This window comes from Vanessa cardui, chromosome 8 (assembly GCF_905220365.1).
Source record: "Vanessa cardui chromosome 8, ilVanCard2.1, whole genome shotgun sequence".
NCBI lineage: Eukaryota > Metazoa > Arthropoda > Insecta > Lepidoptera > Nymphalidae > Vanessa > Vanessa cardui.
The window spans coordinates 9453072-9480768 of record NC_061130.1 but is presented as its reverse complement, the minus strand read 5'-3'; the positions used below and the strand labels follow the sequence as shown (position 1 = coordinate 9480768).

At 29.7% G+C, this 27697-nt stretch overlaps 1 protein-coding gene across 1 annotated transcript in view; it reads right to left on the bottom strand.

The window, feature by feature from the left end:
- Positions 1-340: 340 nt before the first annotated feature.
- LOC124532076 (zwei Ig domain protein zig-8-like) overlaps positions 341-27697 on the bottom strand; it is a 46835-nt gene continuing 19478 nt past the window's right edge. Inside the window, exons 2-7 of the mRNA XM_047106715.1 lie at positions 23349-23443; positions 16111-16319; positions 11436-11646; positions 9902-10029; positions 3953-4121; positions 341-1017 (exon numbers count right to left, since the gene is read on the bottom strand). Of these exons, the coding sequence (XP_046962671.1) occupies positions 905-1017; positions 3953-4121; positions 9902-10029; positions 11436-11646; positions 16111-16319; positions 23349-23406 (888 nt within the window). The 5' untranslated portion in view covers positions 23407-23443 and the 3' untranslated portion in view covers positions 341-904. The remainder of the gene's footprint in view (positions 1018-3952; positions 4122-9901; positions 10030-11435; positions 11647-16110; positions 16320-23348; positions 23444-27697) is intronic.

The window sequence follows — 27697 nt, the reverse complement described above, 5'->3', positions numbered from 1 at the left end:
TTGTATTGTGGGTTACCCCTAAGATATTTACACATATATTTTTTAAAGTAATGTACTTAAGTATTTTATAATACTGTAGTACATAATTTTGATCTGGGTTATTATAGTAATTGTTATATAACATTTCTAGTATTCAACAATATTATTTTGCTTTGATAAAAAAAAAAGAAAAAATTATTGATATTATGCAAAATTAATTATTTAGTTATAATGCTAAGTTATTTTTGCAACTCATCACTAGTTAACGTTTGTGTGTGTGTGTGTGTGTGTAAGAGAGAGAGAGAGAAAGAGATGTGTGGGTGTCGGATGGGGTTCTCACTCAATAAATATAAAGATAATATAAAAAAATTGTCTTTTATTTAAATCAACATCAAAGTTTTTAAAACAATTAACTAGTCTATTACTTAATTCTTACTACGAATATTTATGCTATGTAATTATGATACAACGATTGGAATTGAATTATACATTAGAAATATTCTAATGCTTAGTAAATTTTATCGGATTCAATTACCCTGGTACTTAAGATATTATATGCGACTTGGCACAGACGCATTTCATATTCGAGTTAATTCGATGTCTTACATCATAAAATTACAGATTGTCAAAATGTATCTATTGATGGTATTATAATCATAAAATCCATATTTTTACATGTATAAGAATTGCATCTCGATGTTTCCTGAACATTAATATGATGTAATTAACAAAACATATTTTAGAATTAGGTCAATTAAATTAAAAATATAATCATAATTTAACTTATGTTTTCTAATAAATGCCATGAATAAATACATTTTTTTATTTAATAAATATTTACAATATTATTTAAAATTTTACCAAACACAACGCTTACGCCACATCGTCTATGAATCACTTAAGAGCACAAATAAACTGTAATGTTTTATATCACGATAACAGCTATGTATAAAATTACAATAGCGACACACAGAATTGCGGGAAGTCCAAGGTCTCTCGTACAATGTGCTTTACCTTGCATCGCAGCTGGAGTTTCACCTGTGAAGAAAGAGGCTTTATAACATACCATATTAATAATGAATACCATATTATGTAAGTTATCATTTTAGGAGGTATATTGATGCTAAATCAAAATACAGCGTAGTTACAATTAAGTCAAAAATTAATGCATGCGTTACCATAAAAAAATTTATTCGATAATATATTTTTTAATTTCGATTAAGTTGCTGGTTATTTAAGAATAAAATTGCTCCCAAAGTGTGTAAATTTTTTTGTTAGTAGAGAAATGGAATTATAATAAAATTGACAAAAATTGTAATCAGTAAGTATCACAATGATTTTTGGTTCAAAATGACTACACATTTAATATTACATAACTAAACAGCAATTTTAATGTACTCATATACATCGTCTACTAGTACAATGTTACTATAATTAAAATTTAGATTACACACTAAAACACAAAATTATAGTCACAACACAATGAGAAACAAATTAAATACATGTAAATTTATGACAACATTAACAAAATAATATTTTAGATTATACTCTAAAATAATAAATAATTACTATCTTTTGATTAGAAAATCAACTTTTAATTTTATAAAAAAACACAAATTCACGGAAATAATTATTTCAGTATCCTTAATTTGTTAGCATTAAAATAGCAATAAAGATAGAGTAATTACTTCGCCACGAAGTAAATAAAGCTGTCACAGCCACAGTTATGACATTAATAATAAACTACTTCTAAAAACGACACAGAAAGTATACGTGCACGTGCATGAAATTAAACCATTATTACATACGAGCCCAATATGAATTTTGTTTTTATGACCCCAAATCACGAAAATGCTATTTTTTCAATTTAATTCACCAGTATTTATACTGTTATCAATACTTAAACAATTACTTCTAAAAGTGTAACACTGTCATTAGATGTCTGATAATATTTTGACCGAGATATTAATACTAGAATCTCGAATAAAGTTTATTTGTTCACATCGAGGTAATGATCACTGATTTTATCATATTTTGTTATATAATATGCTCAATGGTGGCAAAGATAGATTAATAAATTTAAATACATCATATGCTACAAAATTAGTGGAGCATATTTATTTTTGTAAACTACAGTAGAGGAGTGCGGAAAGCTTTTAGTAGATGTTAGTTCTCTCTAGAGTTTGTCGTTTCTTTCTTTAATGTAGGTATTACTGCAGCCATCATCAGAACATAAAGACTTATAATAACATTACTAAGAGCTAACGAATCTTTCAAGCAAACTTGCTTTCCTCAATATCCTAATGATGTTTTTAAGTTTAATCCATTTAAAATTTAAAGACTTGAAACAGCTTAGTCTATTCAATGTGAAATGTTTTAACTTTTGTTTGAACAGTTGTAGCTTAATAATAATAATAGTTCTAACTTCTTAGCTGTGATTGTAAGTATCGTGGTCTTTTTTTCTTCCCTACGTTTATTTAAAACTGAGCTTGCCAGCAATTGAATGACATACAAGTAAAAGTTGAATATTAAAAAGATTAAAATAGATCTTATATTTATAATTTAAAGCTATACCTGCCCATATTAGCATAGTCAGCTAAACGTAAACGTTGTTTAATGTTGAGTAACCCTAAAGTTACTCTTATTTCAATAAAATATTACGACGGACATTTATTGGCTTTGAAAAGGCGATTTTAAAATTTGTACGAGTACTCAAATAAACGATATATTGATTTTTATTTACTACTTATTTTGTAGAAAATATTCTATCTTGCACCGTTTAAATTTAATGTAGAACTCGAGAAAATCTCGTTGGCTGAATGAAACAGGATGACTAGATATAATACAGGAAGTCTATTCAGTGTTCAACTTTTACGCTCGAATCTAATAAATCCGCTTTTAAACTAAAATTGAGCAAGCGCCGGGTTGAATTTTCATTTGTTACAAAACATAATAAAATTTGTGGCTTGAAGCGTTTTTGAATAACTATTTCTATCAGAATTCAAATATAGCTCACATAATTTAAGGTGAAACATAACAGAATTTAATTTAAGTTCTAACTTCGGAACGTGCAATGATTTGATTTCGCGTTTAATAATCAACATCCGAATATTAGCCCTATAAACATACAATTATATTTTATAAATATTTTATTGGAGACAAAATTAATTATTATTTAAAAGGATTTATTTAATAAATTGTCACATCAGCATATAATCAGTATTCTAATAAAAATGTAATATTTAAAACAAGCTTTTAAATAAAAACAGATTTTCCGGAGCGGACTATTGCTTCCTATAATTTCAAAATTAAATTATTTTGTATGATGGTTATATTTCATATAAAAATATTTCAATAGTATTATGAAAAAAAATTTCGTCTGTTCATTTAGCAGTATTGGTAATAATAACGGAATTACGAAATGCGCTTTGTTGTAGTTATCAATTTTGTAAATGCATTATAGTGAACAAAATTTTGCGTCGCATTCAATTAGCGAATTGCCCGGATGGATTTGACACTGTTCAATACATAAACTGAAATTTCATACACACTTCAATAAGCTCTTGAGTAACAATATCGTAATTGATACTTCAAGTAGTATTCAGTTACTAATAAAGCATATTGGATGTTCTGTAGGTAGGTTTAATAGATTTATGATAGATAAAGATTCAGGGACGTATAAAGCAACAAATAAGATTATATCATCAGAAATGGTTAATGATATATGTGTACATATTTAGTTAAAACAAATACATATATTAATACATACAAATCGCCAACTGCTAACAAGCAAAGCGTCGGTAGTTTCTGACTTTCTTCTAATATTTGGATTTTATAAATTGTTCTAGTATATTTGACCATATAATATATGCGTTTTATAATATACATACATATTATAATGCGCAAGGTGTATTAATATTTTTTTAATAGCAAGCATTTTATCTATCATTAAAAAACAACAATTTCAACTTACCAGTAAGCACATGAACTCGCGCTGTAGCTGATTGGGCGTTATCTGGGACGCACTGATAAGATCCGGCATCTGATGTGCGTGCCGCTTGCACAAGCAGCCTACTGCTACTATGGATCCCTTTTTCCGTGACAAGTGATATGCCACCACGCGTTGAGTCGAAGTTTATCGTCTGTTAAAGTACGCAAAATACTATTACATTTTATTTATTTACTAGGGTAAAGTCCGTAAAAGTTAAGTTACGGGGCAGAATGTAAATGTTTTACTGCTGGGGTTTGAGTTCTCTCTTTCGTCACGATGTTTTCCTTTTCCATGGAATACGAGATGAATTGATATTTTTCCGATCATAGTCATCATAAATAGATCATAAAAAAATAACCACAAATTCATTTCGTCTAAAGGATTGTTCCAACGAAGTCATTCAGGGCGGAAAAAAAATTAAGTAAAAAAAGTAAGTTACATTAAAATATATATATAAAATTACTTAAATAACATAAACTCATTTTTTTTAAATTGGTATACAATCTATCTGCTAAGTTCTAGTTTCATTTTTCTTTTCGTTTTGTTACATTTGTACAATGAGCCGCCGGAATATAAGTGGTAATAAATACAATCTATCTAAGATGTTATGTTACTTGTGCCTATATTTGGAGATATCTTTAGACCTTAAATATTGTGTTTCGTTTCCTACTGCAAACAGGTTTTTAATTTCACTTTTAACTTTGTATTTAAAACCAATGAATGACAACATCACAATTGTGTGTCTGTTGATGCAGAATTTGTTTTTACTTCATTTAATTTTCACTGTAAAAATAAATAATTAATTTATTACCATCATTAAACTATTTGTTCAGTTAAATGTTTGACTAAGGTTAACGACATGATTACACAAGCTACAATTATTATTGTTTACGCATAATAAACACACCATGTAGAACATACGTGAAGCGTAAATATGACACCTGTCGGATAATGAAATAACTTGAATAATAACAAAGTTTGTAGACGAAAGTTTGAAGCTGTCAGTGACAATGAGACTTTTGTGAGCTGTTCTACATATTCAACGTGTACGCTCAGGATACTCGATTTTTCCAACTTTATAAATCAGCTTTCTGAGTAGCGACATATGAAGCTTAAAGCTAAAATATATTTTTCATAAGTTACCTTATGAAAAATATATTTTAAACATTTAAAAAATTATGTAGAGCTTTAGAAGACAGATTTTCATTATTATTTCAAAAGAAAATTGGTAATTTGAAACAGTCATGCCGCTATATCAGTTTCAACAGAATTAATTCCAATTGAATGAAATGGAAATATTATCCGTATCAGTTGCGTTAGGTTAGGTTAGAAATAAATTGGACGTGTCTCTTTATATACACTATACAAACTACTTTTTAAAAAGTTCAAAGAAAAAAAAATTCAAATCAAATAGCTAGTTATAGGGTTTTGCGACTAAACAGCAATAATATGTATTGAAGAGTTCCAATTTGAAGTGTGAGAATCGTTGGCATATTAGCAATGTAAGGAATGGTTAATATTAGCCATGGCAGCAATGGACCCTTATTGTCCGGAAACATATATCATAAAACATATAAGTTAATTTAAAACAGTTAAAATTATCTTGAAAATGTACTATTTATAATTAAAAATCAAATTAAAAAATAATTAAAACGAAACTTCGATTGACGGTCGGCTTTTAAAGTATTGTTGTATGAGAGATGTGTTCTTCGATAATTAATTTTCAAGCTATACAAACTTTAATCATGATAATATTTACTTTTCGAGTAAAAAGCATTCACTTATAATAAAGTAAATTAAAAAATAAATAATAAAGTAAATATGTCAAACAAATTTTTGGAACTTCATGCAATCGATTTTCGTTCTTACATTTTATCATCAGAAATAAATTAAAAAACTTAGAGACGAGTTCCTTTTTATTCATTTCTCGTGTTTAAACGTATTTCCTTTCTCGAGATAAATTCATCTATACGTATACTATGAATAGTGAATGAAAAAAAATACTATTACAAACCAGCGTCTATTGAGAGCTTTATAAAATTATACATTAAAAAAAATAGGCTGTCCTCTATGAAGTTGATTAAATAGATGCGAGGAGCTGATTTGTACTATAAACCACGAAGAGTATTTTTTAATACATATTTACATCACATATATCTTAGTATATTATCTGTCATCTACAAAATCAATAGTAATATTACAAATGCGAAAGCAACTCTGTCTGTTTACGCTTAAGCCGCTGAACTGATGAAGATTCGAGTCCCGGCAAAAGAACATAAATGGTGCTTTTTTTAATGTACTCATTGAGGGAGTAAAATGGAGGATGCTATTCCATAGGTAAAGTTTTTTAAATTCGCTTGGGTAAAGCAACTACAGCTAGAATGTATACATTTCATTATAAAAAATAAGGTCACGCTGTTCGATACTCCGGATAAAGGACTTTATGCTATAATAAAGTGAAAGCAGCTGGAATAACATATTCAGAGTTTATTATCGTCCTCATTTGATATGTTTATCAGCACGAAAAATCATTTGGTATTCGACAGATGTATTCCAGCGAAAATATTCGTAAATACAATAGTAAATATAGAATAGAATAAATTTCACAAAACGCAGAAAAGCATACAAAATACAATTTGCCAGTTACCGCTACGGAACCAAGTTTGTTTGACGTGGCTTGTTGTCGTAATACCGTATCGTGCAGAATGGAATATTTAACGAAATCCCAGAGGTTATTGTGAAAGCATCCAATTTACAGACCATTTGTGACGCCCAGAAACCAAATTGCGAATATACGAGTACTTTCTTTAACTTTTAGTATATTAATTATGATTTAGAATAGGTATTTGTAAACAATTCAATATTCGTATTAAAGATTCTATCTCTCATATTTGTCATCCTAACTTTCTCATTATTTTAAAATGAAAATAATAGTTTTTTGGTTCAGAAGAATGAACTATTATGCGTTATGCCTCCAATCAACCTTCGTTTCTTTCATTTCTTTCTGTCTCTATCGATTATTTGTGGTTTTATATAATATGACTAGTTCACCCAGCCAGCCACGCGTATCTGTTACTCTTTGGTAAAATCAAATTAATATTTTCTAAAACAATTAAAATAGATTAATCAATATGAGATTGAAAATAAAAATAATCGCAAAATCTAAAAGAAATGGGTAAAGTATCGAAATGTTGAAATTAAGCCCAAACCAACATATATTTCCTGAATTTAAATTCTATTCATCTTATATTAAATTTTAGTTTGCAATCAGTGACTTACAAAAATTCTTTATAAATTAAAAACATTTTAAAATAAATTGTCACAAATAGGTAGATAACATTGCTGTCGAACTATTTTTTTCCACTTTAAATTATTAAAACTGAATATTATCTGAGTATTACTTTGTGTACATTATTCTTGGCTAGCCTGTCTTTCGCTAACACGAAGGGATTTGATGGTTTTCCTACACTTGAGCAGACAACATATAGCTGTCCATGTGAGAAACACGGGTTTTTCAAATAACCAACCCGCAAATAGATTTGGTTGGCCTTCAAATTTATTCATGATCATAGCAAAACTAAACAAATCGGGGATTGGAGCATTTTAATCGATATTGAAGATATTATATATAAGATATTCGAGATTCTGACGTTATCAATGGAATACGTGGCAACGGGACAATATATCCTTTAAATTTTCCCGTCAAAATTTTTGCTTATATAATATTTTCACATTAGTTACATAATGGAGGTGGGTTTTAATTACATAGAAGAATAAGTGAACCTGATTGATTCGTGACATGTCCAGAGAATTCAAAAGTTCCGCCTTGATCCTTATACGTTCTTGACAGCAATGGTGAGTATAGAACTACCCAACGATTATCAATTTCCACTTCATTTGTAAAATTCGAAATTCATATTGTAAATATGTGACCACAATTCTCAGGATTTTTGCGGCGATACAATGGATCACCATCGATATTCGTAATAGTATTATTGGTAAAGGGTTTCGGAAAAATTCAAAGACAATTAGTGAATTCGGAATTTTGGCAGTAATTATTTGGTCAATTTCTTCTGGATGGATTTTATCTTCGAGTCAAATCAAAATATGAGAATAAGGCAAATCTCGCATTTGCTACTCAAAATACTACAGACAGCAACGTGTGTTACCAAAAACGGAATATTTTACGATTAAATCAAATAAAGCAAAAAATTCCGCTTTTGCTCTCTCTTTTGCTTGTTCGATGCAATTATGTAGGCACCGAGTTGTCACACGTTCCTCCCAACTGCCCATAAAATAAATTTAAATAAACTTTGGATCATCATTACGCGTTGGCATGAATGATCCTGTGGTACACTTAGCCATGGGTTTTGAATGTTGTTTCAGAACTATTTCCATTAGATGTGAGATTGCAAATTTTAGTTGCGCCAAAGGACGACATTTGGAAGCAAGTATTGAATTTGCGTATCTTACGTAAAAATAATTTCGAATCGTCTGATGTGCCAGCAAATGATTTTTAATGTTCTGGTGGAATAGGAAGAGGTGCCAGTACAACTTTTCCAGATGCACATTATCATGACATTTTACATGCACTCAGTTTTCTTTCTTATTGGACAGGTATCTGGTACCAGAACTGAAAAATATGCGCAATGCAAAGCTGTGGTTGGGAACTAGGTACATATTATAAATACACAAGCTTCGCGTTTTATTTTACATTTGCTTTATTAATGAATTGTGTCGACTGTTGCCCTCAGTATACGCTCTACGTATTCCCCACAATAAGTCATATTGTAGTAAGAACCATAAAATAGACGTTCATTCTTTTCCGCAATATCTTAAAAATAAATATTATAAAAGATACGAAAACATCATGTCTTTGGTTAGCGAATATATATTTTATCTCAATGATATTCAAATCATTTCGGCTTGGTGAATATTTTTCATTATATTCGACTTGCCCCAGGCGAAATATTAAATACAATACAATACTTATAATATAAAAATATATAAATCTCTATATTTCTATTTTACGCCTTACTGAGTATAATTAAATTGTTTTATGCATTTTTATTTTCAAAAAATACTCAATCTTTCAAGTTTACATTGTGTTATTACTTCCTTTGTGTACAAGTTGATCAAATATCACGATATTTTCTTAAGATTTTTCTGAGAAATACATTCACTGGCAGATACATCAATAAGGGCATAATTATTCTGGGACCATAAAAAGCAAAGATCTGTCATGACTTTCAAATATCAAACCTATTTCAACTTCCAAATAAAAAATTAATAAATGTATTATTTCTTGGAATAAAATTCATATTCTAGGTTACGGAGGATAGGATAAACTTACACATACCGCTATAGGATATTAATTCCTCATGAATTAATAAAGTCTATATAGCTCAGAACGTTGACACAAATACATACGATATGAATGAAATGAACGAATGGTACAGTTATCTACGTTATAAATAACGAACATATATTGTGGAGTGGGTTCACTGACTTTCTTGAAGGTTTTTTAAGTAGCTTTACTTTTAGTATAGTTCCATAAAAGAACGCTTCAAAAGGAGATATCAAAGCTTACTCGAAAAAAAGTTTTTTTTAGTGGTTTTTTTTCTATTTTTTGTATGCGATCATTTGTATCATTTTTGGTACAAATTTAGATGTATAATTTTGTTTTGTTTTAAATTGATTTTGTCGTTTTATTGAAACTAAAAAAAGGACTCCTGATAAATTTTATTAGACAGTTAAATAAGTGTTTAATTTGTCGAAAAGGGTAAATCATATTCTTTTACCTCTACATGTAACGTTGGCTTGTTGTTGAAATTGTTAAGCATAATGCTTAAAAAATACCGCACAATTTAAGTGTTATTCCACTTATCGTACTACACGAAATAATAGATACTATTTAAAAATCGAACATACCTTTCCTCTGTGTGTCCAATTGATGGTATTTGGAGGTTCTGGCGTATGCCTCACTATGCATGTTAAGTTTATTGTTGAGCCAGCGTAGATAAACAAATCTGGACCACCCATTATTTCTGTTTCTGGTTCTGTAGGAAACGACATTTTTATTTGATTAAGAAGAGTTTTTATTTATATAAAAAATATTTAATATATACAAAAAAAAAACTTAAAATAGTATACGATAATTAATAAAATATATTTCCTTTAGTTTACGAGTTATAATTAATTAATCAAAACATTTTTTATGTTTAAGTACTTCGTATATAAAATATGTAAATGGATAGGTTCTTCCTCTACAGTCAAATAGAGATTTTCTATTTGAATAGGTAGGAGCAAATATTCGTCGAGAGATTAGCTCTTTGACATGAACTCAAAAGTAAACAGGGCGTGTTTGGAAATGACAAGGAGAGTAAACAATTAAAAGCTTTTCAGTATTTAACTAGGACTTCTGTACGCCTCGTTAATTCATCTAATATTTCCCTTATCTTCTCGAATGTGTTTGGCCTTGAAATGTGTTAATCAAGTTGTCGTCTCTTTATCGAAAATTAAATTAATGCCAGGAATGCCTTGCAAACCAAATAAATTTAGACGCTCTACGCCGTAACGTTTGCGTAGAAGGTGCTACGGCAGTAAAATTCACGCAAGTGTCAACAATAACTACAAGGTGTAAAATCAATTGGTTGGATGGTTTATTGGATACGCTTACGTCACAAACACAACATTTGACTTTAATGTTGTGACATTCATCTGCCAATTTAGATACATTTTATATTTTCAGCATATATGTATATCATTTACATACATGTAGAACGAATTCCCATAATATGTTACCAATGCCTAATCATACAAACTACTGATTTATTAATAATAAACATATCTAAAAGCTAGATTAATATATAAAATTAATTAAATTAGAACGCCTTATTGAATTGCGTGTTTTTATATTAGGATTACACTAAGCTGACAATGTTATATAGGTAATTTTCGTTCGAGCCGCAATAGAAACATACAATGAATAAAAATAAGATTTCACATTGGTAAGTCATTATTATAAAAGTAACATCCGTAATAATTAATTTTAATTACTTCTAAAGTTCACGATTAATATATGATGTAGATGATGATGTGATGTAGATGTAACATATTATGCTATAATTACAAGCGTTACATTTCATTTATAATATTTAAATTTGCAATGAGATTTTATTCTTAACCTATATTTGATATTTGTTTTATTTTTTTATTGATTATTTATATATAAGTTGTAAAAAGGTTAACTTTTGAATATTTTTAGATACGTAGAAAACATTTCAAAAGTATATGATGAAAATGTATCTTATATTATTTTATGAAAATACTTTTCACAATTCACAAACAAAGCAGATAAATAATTTAGATTCCAATTTGTAAAGAAGTGAATACTGACCATTGAAATGGTCTGATTGTTTCTTTCATGAATAAACAAATAGTTTGTTACCGATCAAATTCTTACCCACTATGTTGAGATACACCGCATGCCCAATCGGTGGTGTTGTTGATATTTGGCACTCGTATTGTCCAGAGTCTCTTCGCTGTGGGCTTCGGATTCGTAACGCCCACTCTTCAGACCGCGGCTTGTGTTGCGCTTCGAAGCGTTGATCTGAAGTGTACGTGTAGCGGCCGACGGTCAATAAATGGATGTCTCTATGACGCACCCATGACACCTGAATAAATATTTAGCGTATGAGTATTTTATTCATACAAATAACGCATTTACCTTTTTTCAATTTTCAATCGCCTCAATTAAGCTTCACTTACGAGAATTTTATCGGCTATATAGTAACGTTAAAATGTTTGAAATAATTATATTAAAGATTTGCTGATTAAAAAAAAATAATTGATGATCTTGAAATATAAAGTATATTTCAAGATCATCAAGACATTGAAATAAATTATATTTGAAAAATTACATAATTATAAAACATATTTTTATTATAGTAAATTGAAACAGTATCTTTATATGTAAATACGTATTTTAGACTTGCTAATTTATTTTCATATAATATACCTGATGAATTTTACATGAAGAAAAAAAAGGAAAAATAAGTTCATACGTATTAACATATTTATAGAATATCCTAAATATTAAATATTTCAATATTACTATCACAAAGGTACTTAAAATTCTTTTTTCAAATCGAGTCTGGTTTAAATTAAACATTAATACATACAACTACTTCAATGCGAGATATATTGCAAAATAGGTTACGTTAATATTTTAGTACATGATCAAGATTGCAAGGCCGGGTCAGAATGACGTTTTTATTTATGCTTTGTTAAAACCGCTACGAAAATACATTTTTCAGTTGACCCTTTCTTTATTGTCCATTAACGTCCTTGAAATACTTTATATTGTTTCTTCTAGGTACTTTTTCGTCAGTTTTATTGTTAAACTTGAATAATAAAGTGAAATATAAACCTTTACTTCCACTACTGAGGCAAGATTTCCTATTTTTTTAACGAAAAATTTCGAAACTTATTTGACTATGCTCTGGTACCAGTTTGTATATTTATGTAAAATTGATTCAACTCATGCATGTTACCACACGATGTTTTCCTTCATTACCGTACAGATGAATTATAAACACAAATTAAGCACAAGCGAACTAAACTCTCAAAAATAACAAATAGTTTGTTGTTATTAAATTTTGGATTCACTGAGATGTTAGATACATGTTATGTGTTATAATTGGGTTAGTAGGTATATCTTAATTTATTTTGGTCGTTTATAAATATTTTATTATACCCGTTGCGAAGTTTTGCCAAATGTGGCGTTATTTTAGTAACAGTCTGCAAATGTCCCACCATTGGTGTAAGGGTTCCTTTAAATTTAAATAGATGATGTAGAACTTAATCTGCCACATTTGCGACACAGGTTTCCTCGCAATGTTTTTTTAGAGCGACGAGAATGAGTTATAAACATTAGACACTGCAAATTTTAGATAAGTATTCTTACCATTGCGGCATGTCAGGTCACTATTCACTAATTATAGAAATAATTAGTATGCCAGCTTTTTATCCGAAGAGTATTTGTCTAAGAGTGTGTTACTGAAACTCTAGTATCGTATCTACGGTAGCGATGTAGCCATTAATTTTGTTCGAAGAAAAAAATCTTAAAGTTGTGGTGACTTTAAGATTTGACCCACCAAAGAAAAAAAGATTTATGATTTTGATATATTAATGAATATTATTGAAAGGTAAAACTTTATTATGAACTGAGATTAGGTTGATATTTTTTTTTAATTTACCACATACATACTCTAGCCATCGTGGGTTTTGATAAAGGTCTTTCTGCACTTCAAGTTTATTGAAAAGCTTTGTACTTAAACAAATTAAAATTATTATAACGAGTATTATTATTACCACTCTTCAAAGAGCTCATAAATTAAAAAAAAAAATAGTTGAGTCAAATTGTTTTAAAATCGTGTCCTGTTAAACTTCATTGAATTAACATTTGTGAATGTATCGAATGATATCTAGTTTCTTTTTGTGAAATTCGTCAACTGATCGTTGATCGAATCAGTCTTATCTCTATAATTCTCATCTTTGGATTCATTTCGTGACATTGACAATTAAGTTCCACAAAAAAATAAGCTGTTTGTGTTTAAATTTAAATTTCATTATTTTTTTAACTCTTTTTGTAATTAATGTTTTTTTATTTGACATGAAATATACATATATATTCATAAAATATCATGATACATTGTTAATTATAAGTTATTATTTCTTTTGTGTTGCTTTAATTTACCTTTATATTACCTCAACAGGTAATACATCTTCTTCAAAGTAAGAAATAAATAAATCAGATTTAATGACACCAATTAATTTTAAGCTGGTATAATTAAACTTGATGAATCTTATGTTGTCTTAAATTTTCGCGATTATTACACATTGAAATAAAACTATTCATAACGTGGTCACAGGTAGACTGTCTACCCGTGACCACGAACGCTGTAAAGTGCTCGAAACGTCGGGATGCCAAAAATAATTAATATACGCGATTCAAATCCGTTATAAATAGTTTTATTTCAACTGATGAATATTAATTAAAAAATATATATTGAATACTAATAATATATTGAATACTAATATAATATCAAAATCTGTAAAAATCATGAATGTTACTGAGGCGATAGAGACCTGGAAGGTAAAGTGCCCTAATGATGATATCCCTAAGGAAGTTACAAAACAAAAACTTTGGGATTCTTCATTGGTTCACGCTACACTACACAGTTTGACACAAAATTTAACAAGTGCTCAAGACCGTGCCAGGCTTCTAGCGTTATCATCTAAAGAGTCTAGTCACTGGTTGAATTCATTACCCTCTAAAAATCTTGGGACACTTTTAGATAATGAATGTTTTCGCATATCGATTGGTTTCCGACTGGGAACACCTCTGTGTTCTGAACACAGATGCCCGTGTGGAAAGGAGGTAGACTCTTTCGGTTTACATGGTCTCTCTTGCCCAAGGAGTTCAGGTAGGCTTTTCCGCCACGGTTCTCTTAATGACATAATTAAAAGGGTTCTTGCCACCATCGACGTTCCTGCTGTTACTGAGCCTCGTGGAATTAGTCGTGATGATGGTAAGAGACCTGATGGATTAACATTGGTTCCCTGGGAACGAGGTCGGGCCCTTGTGTGGGACGCTACATGTGTTGACACGTTGGCCCCATCTCATATCCGAGAAACAATGTTAAGAGCCGGTGCCGCTGCGGAAAAAGCTGAAGCCAAAAAAATAACTAAATATTCGTGTATTATGTCTAATTACTTTTTTGTTCCATTTGCTGTCGAAACGCTTGGCCCTTGGAGTAGTGGTGCAAAAAGCTTCATCAAAAGTATAACACCCCGCCTCATTGCCTCCACTGGTGACAGGAGGGCTGGTTCGTTTTTTGCCCAGAGGATCGGAATTGCGATTCAACGGGGAAATGCTGCTAGCATTCTTGCCACCATTCCACGCGGTCAAGATTTATACAGTAACTAGTTTTAGTTCATATTTGTATATATATATTTAAGCATTTAATGTTGTTAATTCTTATGTTAATGGATTTTTGAATAAAATAAAGACATGTGTGTATTGAATACTAGTAAATAGTAAATTAAATTCGAAATCTTTTCTTTCTAGGAATGATAGAGTTTATCTTATGGGAAAACTTTTACTTTCACAAACACAAACAATTTGAATCTCTGTTCAACTTAAAGCACAATGCACAACATTACGAAGATTTAAAGAGAGCAAAGGTAGATTTTCCTACACGTCGATTTACCGTCGTACATTAAGACATCCCTAAATTTATGACCCATTTCCGTTCTTAAGATGAGAATTTCAGTGCAGCAAATACTATGATAAAGACATCTTTGCCAAAACGTTTCTGAAGCCAAGGAACGTCTAATTCATCATTCAGTTTAAATTATGCATGAAAAACGTTTTATTATTTTCAATTTAGAACGAAATTCTCTTAGCGATTTTTTTCTAATAATGTAATTATATTATTCATGAATTCCGTTAAAAACGAAATGTCTCAAGCAAAATGAAATATTAACTTTAATTAAAATATTTCAATATCGCTCGTAATTCTTACTCGATCAAATCATTTCAATGGTAGGGTTCAATTGTATTTTATTTTCAAGAAGATAGAATGTCTATATTTTTGTATTTTACTCAACATGTATCTGTGGTACGAATAAAATTTTATTTTATTTTCTCAGATTGGAGTTACACCGGCTGGTAATAATAATTTTTCATTTTCATTTGATTTCATTTCAATTAATGATGATTATATAAAATACCATACATTGAAATAAAATCTATAATAAATAAGTTGGATAACTATTCCTCGAGGTTACGCGTTTGCACGAGCGATCGCAACCCAATAATATGTGTGCAATAATATGTTCCACACTAAGCTTCGCTGGATGTATGAAGATTTAATATTATTTATAAATTATCATGGTGAACTTGGTGTGATTTTTCGTTTAATGTCGTAGGATCCTTTTTTGCGTAGACACTTATTTGTGTCACATGTATAATAATTTTATTAAGTCTTATAGGCACGAGATTATCCCAAAATCTATTACTCAATACAATACTAAGAATGTAGAATAAAAAAAAATATATATAGTTTACTTACAGTTCTATTTTGTAAATTCTTCACTTTGCATAGTAAAGTGACCGGATGTCCTACTAAGCCGGTTACGTTGTCCTGAGTGCTGGGGTCAAAGTATGGTGATCCAGGAGCTTGAGGCCAGTCTTCCAAGAACTCGGTTCGGAACCGACGAGAAGACTCGGAGACTGTGCTCTGGTCTCGTGGACGGTTATTTCCGTTGTCTTGTCGACACACTGTCAAAAAATGGTAAATCATATAAAGATAAACTATTAAAAACGAAAATTGTATTATTAATATACTAACACTTTAACAGATTTTAGTTGGCACGTGTTTGAAACTTTTCAATAAGTTAGTATAAAAGCCATCAAAAGTTTTGATGAGAAAATTCGAATTTTGATTAAATATAAATAAATATATTTCAAAGGTAAGAGGCACGGGAAATCCTATAAAAAATCTAATAAAACTTTGTCAACTTCAAACGAATAATAAATAGATCACCCTTATCAAACTTCCAACGCATTATACAAAATAAATCATTTAATTGCCAACAAAGAATGAACATTACATTAAAATATAATAATTTTCAATACTATAAAATTTTTATACATATTTTTAATTGATGACTATTTGCAAGCTCGTCTTGGTAATACCTATTCATCATCTATTCAACCCAAATTAGTATTGATAGCCTATTGGCGATATAAGGAATGGTTAAATTTCGTAGGACGCTAATGTTTATGCATAGTACATGCTAAACTACTCCTGTAACAAGCTCAAATCAATTCTTACATCGTCAATACAACAAGTAATCTAAAAAGTAACAGCCTGTAAATTTCCCACTGTTGGGCTAAAGGCCTCCTCTCCCTTTTTGAGGAGAGGGCTTGGAACATATTCCACCACGCTGTTCCAATGCGGGTTAGTGGAAAAGTAATCTAAGATATGTGCTTTTTGTATGTTTGAAAACGAATCAGATCGAATAAAAAATTAAAAAAAATGGTGATAGATGGGATAGAATTTGTAAAATAGAAGACATTGTATCAATAAGAGATTTAACAACAATTTAAAATATCAAATGAGTGTCTGTAAAAGTTTCAACTCTAAAGTTAAGAATTTCGAATATTTCATTTTACTTGGTGGTAGGGCTTTGTGCAAGCCCGTCTAGTGTGAGTAGTAGAGTGAGCCAGTGTAACTACATGCATAAGGGACATAACATCTTAGTTCCCAAGGTTGGTGGCACATTGACGATGTTATTAATAGTTAACATTTCTTACAGCGTCATTGTCTATGGGTGATAGTGACTACTTACCATCAGGTGGCCCACATGCTCGTCCGCCAAACTATACCTTATAAAAAAATAGATTAAAGGAAGTTATATTGAAAGAGGATTAAGGAATTTTTATTTTACTTTACTAATAATAAAAAGATGTATTACTGTTGACAAAGTCAAATTAAGAGTTACATTTACTAACATATGTATGTTGTATATGTGTTTCCACTCAGCGTGAAGTATAAGTAAATTGTCTTTGTTTATTAAACTTCATTTAAATTGTTTAATTATGATTTAGTTTTTAAATTGTTCATATTGATAACCTTTGTAACTTATTTTTTTTGTCATTTTTTAGATTATATTGAAAATAATGGATATACTTTAAACTTAAATGAAACTCAAAATAACAAATAAGTTATATTAGTAAATGTTTGATATTGTGTTCCAGATATATAATTGTTATATTTTTTTTGTTGTCTGAAATCCTTGCAATCTAAAATAATTGTGTTTATAACGTTCATGTACAGTTAATAAATAGTTATTTAGTCAAAATCTTCAAAGTTATTGATGTTCCAGAAATAAAAATTATTCAAATAGCCTCACAATTACTTGGTGGTCAGGATAATTTATTAATTTATTTTCATTTTGTTTTTGTAAAATACGATACTGATGTCGAAAAAAAATATACAGGAATATACTGCAGACAAGTTTTATAAAATAAATTGTATTTTTTTCGGTCGACTAAAACTTGAAATATGATATTTAAAAATATTTCCATATACATACATGCCTTTAATAGATTTCATGTATCTGTCAAAAAAATGGAGCAGATTTTTTTATTGAATCATTTTTGGGAGCTGAGCCAAATCGGGTAAAATATTGTTTCGTTACGACATTCCGTAACACTATCATAAAAAATAACTTTATCAAAAAACTATTTAAACAACGAAATTTGTATAATACAAAATTAGCAGTAATAAAAAAAACAGTTTTTTTGTTGCATTTTTCTACAGATTGATTGGGCGCATACACTTAAAAATATCACTTTGTCTGACTACATAATGTCCACATAAAATGTTAATGTAAAACAATTTTATTGAGAACCAAAAACTATCATGATGCATAAAATCATTTGTTCGAGTATATACATAGTATAATTTATAACATTGGGTAAAAAATGACCCATTTCTTAAAGAACGACGAATGTTGTGGGACATCCAGTTGAAACGATATCGATTGCGTGGGTATCAAGGAAGAAACCGAGAGAAAGAGAAAAGGGTGGCAGGTCTGGACTATAGGACTTTACCCCTTTCCAAAGTTCACTAAACTACATATATAGGCTATTTGTGACTTTCAACCTATTTTCACGTAAGTTATAATCGAAATAATTATCCAAAGAGAAAATGCAGGTATACTCATACCAACGCAATATTGCAAAACTAAATGCATTAGTAACTTTGTCAGTCCGTAACGCTAAGCCGCTGAGCTGATTGCATATAATTTATATGATAAAAGCTTGAACCTAGAAAAAGTTAGTCTTTTTCCCGGTTTTTTCAGATCCGAGCCTGGGTGAAAAGGGTTATTCGATTTGAAAAATAGTATATAATGATGTTAAATAAAAAGCATTATTTTATCACGAAACAAGTATAATTTGAAAACCAGTTCAAGTTAATTGAATCAAATACATTGTTAGCTGTAAAATTTAACCTTACTTATATAATACCTTACTTAATTTATTATTACACATAAGTACATCATTGCTATAAAAGTATATATAATAATAAATATAGTGTACAGATCTAAATTAATAACACCTAAATTGCTTAAATATTGATTACGTGGAATACTGCAAGAATGCCAGCAGATTCATTTTCTATTTGATTTTATTTCATTGAATCATTGTAATTATTCCAAATGACGTGGTCAAACGTGAATCAAATTTCTAAATACGACATTAAATCTATAACATATAGACACTAAGTATTGTGTAATATATTAATACTTATTGTGTATAATAATTACTTCATGGTCTAAATATATCAAGTTGAAATGAAATAAAAATGTAAATTGGAATTTAAAGAACAAATTCTGTTGAAATTCATTGACACGATAAAAAGGAATCTTCAGTACTACACAATGTTATATTTTCAGGTATTGATGATTTTAAATTTTCCATTTATTGTCAATACACTTCGTAATATAGACTCTGAAACTGGCATGTCTCTTGTGTAATAACGCTGCCGCTCTTCAAAAAGAAAATACAAGACCACATTATGATTTCTGAAAAGTTCACAGTTATTTGATTTTTTTTTCTGTATATCGAGAGCCAATACTGAAAGTATTTTCCTTTCATCAACATTTTACTACTAAAATACGTTGCGCGACTTTGCAATATAATCAAAGATAAAGCAAAAAAAGCTAGACACATTCTAAAAAGTAATATCGACTTCGCGAAAACATCTGTTTTACAGCTGAAATTATCAGATTGCGCTGTAACTAAAGCAATGAAATGTCACGTCACCGAGCTAAGGGATCATAATTTAAAATTTAACACTTAATCAAGCTGACAATCAGGATTTACGTCTGGTCCCTGAGGCTATTATATTTTCCGAACCATTTCTTGTCGTCTTTTAAAATGTTCATGATTTATATTTATATTTGTACTTTTAGTAATTATTGGTGACACTACTTTCTTTTTTAGACAAATTGTGAATATTTACATATTTAAAATTGTATTGATAGTCAGGTTTGTTTATTATTCAAGGCCAGACGATTTTTTTTTAAAAATCATTGTTACCAATATTATCTCAACAGATTTATTCTTCAATTCGTAATATTTTCTTTCGACACTTTGAAATATTTGTTAATTTTAATTATAATAGTTCGCAAAAGATTGAATTTGATCTAAGAGCTAATAATCTATCGTCTGTTTAGGGCTAGTTATAGATGCCGCTTTTGCTTAGTATAGATATTTTAGTATAAAAACGAAGTTTTAATTCTAGTCAATCTTAGTAAAAAACAATATCTTGACGTGAAATAAAAACATCCTTAAGAAATCTACTAATTTAGTCTGGTTTTTACATTCGATTATTATCTAGTCATTGAATACTAATAAAACAATACAATAATGTGTATATTAGTTTAATCTAATTAGTTTAAAGTAGAAATTCTTCTTAAGTATATTTAAAAAAAAACTTCAATTAAATAGAAACATATAAAATTCAAAACTGTAAAAAATATCGTTAAGCCGGTAATAAATCATTCAACAACATATACCGCAATAAAAAAATCTGATCCGAACAATGAAACTTTAAATATAATATAAAAAAGATAACGTAGTATTGGAAACAATCTTATTAAAATTTTTAAATGTATAATGTGATAGAAATAACATAGGAAATAACAATTTAAGAATAATTCCAAACACTTATTCAAAATCGTCAAAAAATATCAACATTGAATTTTTAAAGTTAAAGTTGTTTTTGTATATTAGAACCCTGGTTTTGAAAATCTCGCTTGATGACTCTATACAATGTAACTCTTTAGATTAAATTTTCTCACAGTCTTTTGTGATATTGGATACTTTTCCTAAAGAGGTATACAGCGTTCTCATGTCGATGAAAACTGACAGTGCCTCAGGCTGTGACAACATCCTTATCAGATTCCTGAAACTTGCAAAAATTAAATAGTACTTATACTCTGCTACTTGGATACTCTTTGTTTTTATAAAGGAATTTTTTTCGCATTTAGAAGATGCTTTTAATATACCAGTCTAAAATGTGTTAATAGTGATGTCAGTAATTTAGGGCAAATTCCTATATCAGCAGAAATATTATTTAAGGTCTTTGAAAATTAATGAATGTTAGTCATAAGAAGATTTAGTCTTCGATGCGCTATTATCCAAATCAAAATACGGATTCAGACAGGGTATGTCAACAGACGGTTATACTGTCATTTTCTTTTTTCAATGTCGAACCACTTGATGAACCTTTTATCGTATTCTTTGACTAATAAAATATATTTATTACTGTTTCTCTCCTCATCTTCAAAGTCTTGAGCATATGCAAGCACCAAGTACTTTTGAATAATAAGAAGAGCGAGACCTCCAAGTACAGGGTTATTATGACTTACTAGCTCTTAACCTCGTATCGCATTAGAATTATAGAGAGATATTAATAAACTTATGAGTATTATTATTATGACTCGTATTAAATGCCACCGTACCGGTAGTGGAGCAGCGTGTTGAAATAACCTCTAAATTTTCTCCTTAATAGGAGAGGAGGCCTTTGTCCGGTAATAATTTAAGGCGCTAAGTAACAGCCTGTAAATTATTACGGGACAAAGGTCACATTTCCTACGGAATTAAGTACAAGTAAGTATTTACGTTACACTTTATTGAAATAATCCTATTAATTTTACTTACATAATAATTACATCTATAGAAAAAAAAGTACTCAGCTCAATAGAATAGAATCAGAAAACCAATTTAAATATATTTTACTACCGTACTTCAATAACAGTATGAGTATAGAAAACAAATTTAAAGTTCATTCAAGGATTTGAGTCGCTACTATCTAACGGTAAAGATAAATATTCCTCGGTTATCCCAGAGTATTTTTTATGAGTATTAGAATATTAATATATCTTATACGTATTCCATGATAAATGCTAATATATCACGGAATAGATATAACATACATACATTAATATCCAAAAATATTTATTTATAATACAATACTATAATTAATATTCTACCGAACTACTTTTGTTAAGCTTTAAATGTTCTAATAATAATTTTAGTGATATAAATTAAGAATCAATAATGAAATTAAGAATCAAATAATGGAATTATTTGAATATCTCGATCCACGATAAAATCAAATCTAAATATATTTCATTGAAGTAGGCTTTTCCAAGCACTTTTAAATCATCATTTAACAAACAATATGAAGCTACTTAGAATGTAAATTCTACCGAGAAGAATCGGCAAAAAACTCAGTAGCTATCCTTTTCAACATTAAAAATGCAAAGTCATGTTAGTTAAATACAATTATATATAAAATGTATGTACATATATTACATATCCTGCCTGGAAGTCTACAAGTAGTAGCCCCAAGCATTGTAAATATATTGTGGCGCAACAGTAAGTATTCCTACTTTGTTAAAAATATACCGAAGAGAGATTCTAGCTCCAAGATTACAAATATAATGACATATTCAATGTAAAATTATTTATTAATGTTATACTTATATCCTCTTTATTTTAAACTATATCTCTAGAAATCTTTGCCTCGCCAAATAAAAAATTCAAATAATAATATAATTTATTTTTTATGGAATAGCCATTTTTGTTAAATTATCCATGGTTATATATTTAATCTGGTAAATATTTATCGGTTTTTGCATTTTGATATTACATTATTATAATATAACAACAACAACAGCCAATAAATTACCCACTGCTGGGCTAAGGCCTCCTCTCCCTTTCGAGGAGAAGGTTTGGAAAATATTCGACCACGCTGTTCCAATGCGGGTTGGTAGAATACACAAGTTGCACAATTTTTATAAAATTAGATACATGCAGGTTTCCTCTCGATGTTTTCCTTCACCGTCGAACACGAGATGAATTACAAGCACAAGAATATTCAGTGGTGCTTGTCTTTGTTTGAACCTACAATCATTGGTTAGATGCAATTCCTTTGACCTGTTATGACTGCATCAAAAAACCGAATTAGTAAGCCAAAACAATCCTATTCCATTATAATGTTCGTCATTAATCCGAATGTCACAATAAAGGTACAGCACACATATTATAAATAAAATATTTTAAAATTCTGTAGAAGTAATCCTCGACTATCAGCACGTCACGTACGCTGAGAATTGACACATAAATCGTCATGTTTTTACATAATGGCACCGTTGCAAAAATGGTCATATAAAGGTCAAAATCGCTTACAACGTTTCATAAAACAAGGCACGGGTACAAATAACTCACCAATAATGCACGAGAGAAAATGGACCGTAAAGAGGCAGGCGGCTGTAGTACGCGCCATCGCTTTCACAGGCCCCTAGGGTAAGGGTACATCGTTCCTGAAAACAAAGACTGCGTTAATAACTCCTCAAATAAACCTTTGGTCTTTTGTTTGAGCTGAGAATAAATAGACTCCAGACGTATGTAGGTTGCAGTCAAATGTTTCTACCGACGTCAAAATTGTAAGATTAATGTTACTTCGTTGTTTGAAAATGTTATTTATTAGTACTGCGAAGCATTACTCTGTGTAAATATTGAAGTGGATCCTTAAAATAATGCGCTTAGATTGTTAACACATAATAAAATTATTTATTTATTTATTTAAATACTTTATTGTACACCACAATTTAAACAGATTAGCCTTATAGAAAGTACATATAAAGAAAATTTGGTACAACCGGTGGTCTTATCGCTTTAGAGCCATTTCTTCCAGACAAACGAGGTGATATGGAGTAGTAGCCAACAGAGAGATGGTAGGTGGTGTAAAATAGACTACATACATAGATACAAATAATATAATACATACATAAACTACTACTTACATAAAGCTAGGTACATAAATACATTTATACATACATAAATACATACAAATATACAGATATATACAAATAAAAAATGGTATCTAGTTGCCATTCAGTGTGAGAGTGTGAGGTAATAATTAGTAACTTTAGTTTTAAATATTGTTAAAGAGGTTGCAGATTTGATATTAAGCGGGAGGGCATTCCACAATCGAGTAGCCTCAGCCGTAAAAGATTTTTTGGAAAAAAATGTTTTCTGCACAGGTGGATAATATATAATATAATATTAAGAAAACTGATAGTAGTCTATATAATTATTTCTTTAAAATAAATGATACCGCTCAAATTTATTACTCTTAATTAATTCCGCAATTATTTTTATTCAAACGGCTTTCAGCTTCAGCAACTTCAATGTACCTGTTAAAAATTTGTGTGGGTGATGTCAACTTAGTCTTAGATGTTAATAATGTTTGCTAAATTAGTACCTATTTACATACGGTAAAAATAGCAAACAATCATATATTTGCTTTACTTGAATTTCAACCGTCGTGCAAAATTAGTCTTGTATGAAATTAATTCTTCGTCCGTGGTTTCGCTCATGTTTTAGGTTAGGTTTTTACGTGTGAAGCAAAAAATTAGCGTAAATTCTTCCTTGTAGTTTAAGTTTTCTTCACACCAAATTTTATCAAACTCATTTCATTGGTTTGGCGGTGAAAGAGCGACAAACAGATTGACAGACAGACAGAGTCACTTTCACATTTATAATATTAGTAAAGACAAGTATAGATGATGACTATCGCTGACACTGGAAGAAATAAAAGCAATTTCTTACAATGCATGGAGCATTACCAACTATAGGATCTAAAATATTTCATATCCCCATAATTATAGCGACTAATTTGCCCCCAACCGAAATGGCTGTACTTGCTAAACATATCATATGTTTAAAACTATTATTTACCGACAGCCTAACTACCTACCTACCTAACGCACGAGTGAGATCATTATAAACAGCGTTATAAATAGTCTCATTATTTTGTACTTATGTTTATTATTATATTTGATCCACTTGAAAACAATTACTAGTATAAATTCAAATTTATTTCATAAAAATAAATACAGAGAAACTTCAACGAATTACAGATTATGAATGATAAATAAAACAGAAGTAAAATACTGTTCCATTTCCTTTTAACTTAAATCAAAACGATACTTTCCAATGATATCGTTTAATTACCAGTCAGATTGTATAAAAAAGAGAAAAAATACTATTTTTAGGGTCAAGGTAATTCTAAATTATACGAAGAAACACAATTTCCGATTTTTCCTAATAATTCAAACAATCATTTCTCCGTCGACCTGAGCTTGTTTCCTCAGTAAACACATATTTAATATATTTTCATGTTAACGTCACGGTTAAGTTACTATAATCGCCCGTTATCGATTTCCTTTGTTTGGCTTTGTCATGGAACACTTGAAAATTATTCGTTTAGCTACATAATAGGAGCAGGAGAATTAAATTTCATTTAAAATACCCTGCCTCTGTTCATGAGCTTCAAATTGTTCGAGAAAATTTAATGAAATTATCCGCTGAGCAACGTTAAGGTGATTACACATTGGTTTGGTGTTATTCAATTCAAAGTGAATAGTCGGAATTATTGGAAAAATAGCCGAGAAATTTAAGCATTTTTTTCATTTTCACTTAAAGCATTTGACCTTGAGAGGATTTCATATACACAATTGACAAAGTTTGGATTAATAAATACAGTCCGTAATTCTTAGTAAAATTAATTTTCTATTTTTTTTGTGTCGTACCAGCAATGGTAAGATATGATATTCCATCTATCAGATGATGAGTTTCCTATAATACAGTGACAACCTTTTTTTACTCATAAGCAGATGCCGAGCCGTTTTTCATGTTTTCAACATGAGAAATGACAAATTTTTGTACAATATTTCCTCCACCATATAACCCTCAGGGAATAAATTTAGAAAAATCCTTTCTTTGTGCTTACCGAAGTTTATTAAGGAATTTCATTCCGTTAAGGATGTATGTGTGTGTGAATTAAGGTAAGTTGTTTGTAGTAAGTACTCATATACGAACCTTTCTTTTCATTATGGGAAGTACTATTGTACATTCAATACATTTTTTACCAATAACAACCACTAGCATATTTGTTTATACTAAATTTGATCCACGTGTTAAAATAACGTTTCATTCGGTGGTAGGATGATGTTGGCTTGGATTCAGGATATCACAGGACGTGCAAGTTTGAAGAAATATATCGAAACACAAGAAGAATTATAAGAGTTCAAAAAACCCAAAAATATTTTCCAAATTCAAAATTAGAAAAATCGAACAATATAAGTGTACTTTTTTCAAATCTAAATAGTACTTATTCAAGTAGGCTTATAAATCTTACAATGTTAGGTTAACGTAAAGCCAAGGGTTCTGAAAGTAGTTTCAAACCGCTAAGGAACTTAGTAGTTAGTCTCGTCCACCATTTCAATTACAGAAAATGTTAGTAAAGTAGAATTATTTTTTTTAAATATCCTACCTGGAAGTCAACGAATACTAATACATCGCTTTTTTATCTTAAATATTATCGTATTATTATCTACCAAGTTTTTTTTAACATAATCTTAATTTTTTTAATAGGCCAAGTTGTATTATTTATCGAATATTGAGTACTGTGACTTTTGACAACCAATTCGTTTAGTATGTCATATCCAGTGTACATGTCATTAGAAAGTTTAGTCCATATTTCGTAATTTTTATTTTTTGTTGTTATAAAATTCAAGTGAAGTTTATTATTTGGCTCTCTTTCATGTTTCATTTCTTGTTAACACGAGAACATTTTTCCATTTATTTGTAAGTTTATTGGTACTCAATCGTGTCGTAAAATGACATATTTATTGACATATACACGAAAAAATGATATATTTAGTAATAACCTGATTTTTCCTTCTTTCGTTTGTTGAAAATAATAAATACATTGTAATTTGTTTTGGCCTTAGTTTGGTATTCACCTTCGATCTTTTTGGTATGTTCGTAAATACAAGTAAAGAAGACTAAGGATTTCCGATAAAGTTTAAGCAAAGTCATCTTTCTGGCCTACTTACCAGGTTGAACCGATAAACTTAGAATTTTAGCATAATCGCTGTTGAATTTTGTTTCGTGTTAAAATTTTGAGAGCCCTGAAAGCCCCTGAAAGAGTAAATTTACGACTAAGTTTTAAGTAGAACAGTTCTGTGTCCCCATTTCGAATAATAAATTATCATCAGAATGAAATATTATTATTTTATTTAAACTACCGTTTAATAACCTATTTTTGTTTTATGAAATATTTGTATTGGCAAATGATATGACGTTCTCTTATGCTGCTAAGCCCCCATTTCGATATCACTTTTTTTCGATTTATGTACACGAGTACGTGCGTAATTTTAAAATATATATTAATTTATACAATAATAATGTTATACAATATCATTATATGATTTCGAGATAGCCCAGTGGTTAGAACACGTGCATCTTAACCGATGATTGCGGGTTCAAACCAAAGCAAGCGCCGCTGATTCATGTGCTTAATTTGTCTTTATAATAATTCATCTCGTACTCAGCGGTGAAGGAAAACCTCGTGAGGAAACCTGCATGTGACAAATTGCATAGAAATTCGGCCACATGTGTAATCCACCAACCCGCATTGGAACAGCGTGGTGGAATATGTTCCAAAAACTTTCTCCTCAAAGGGAGAGGAGGTCCCAGCAGTGGGAATTTACAGGCTGTTGTTTTTG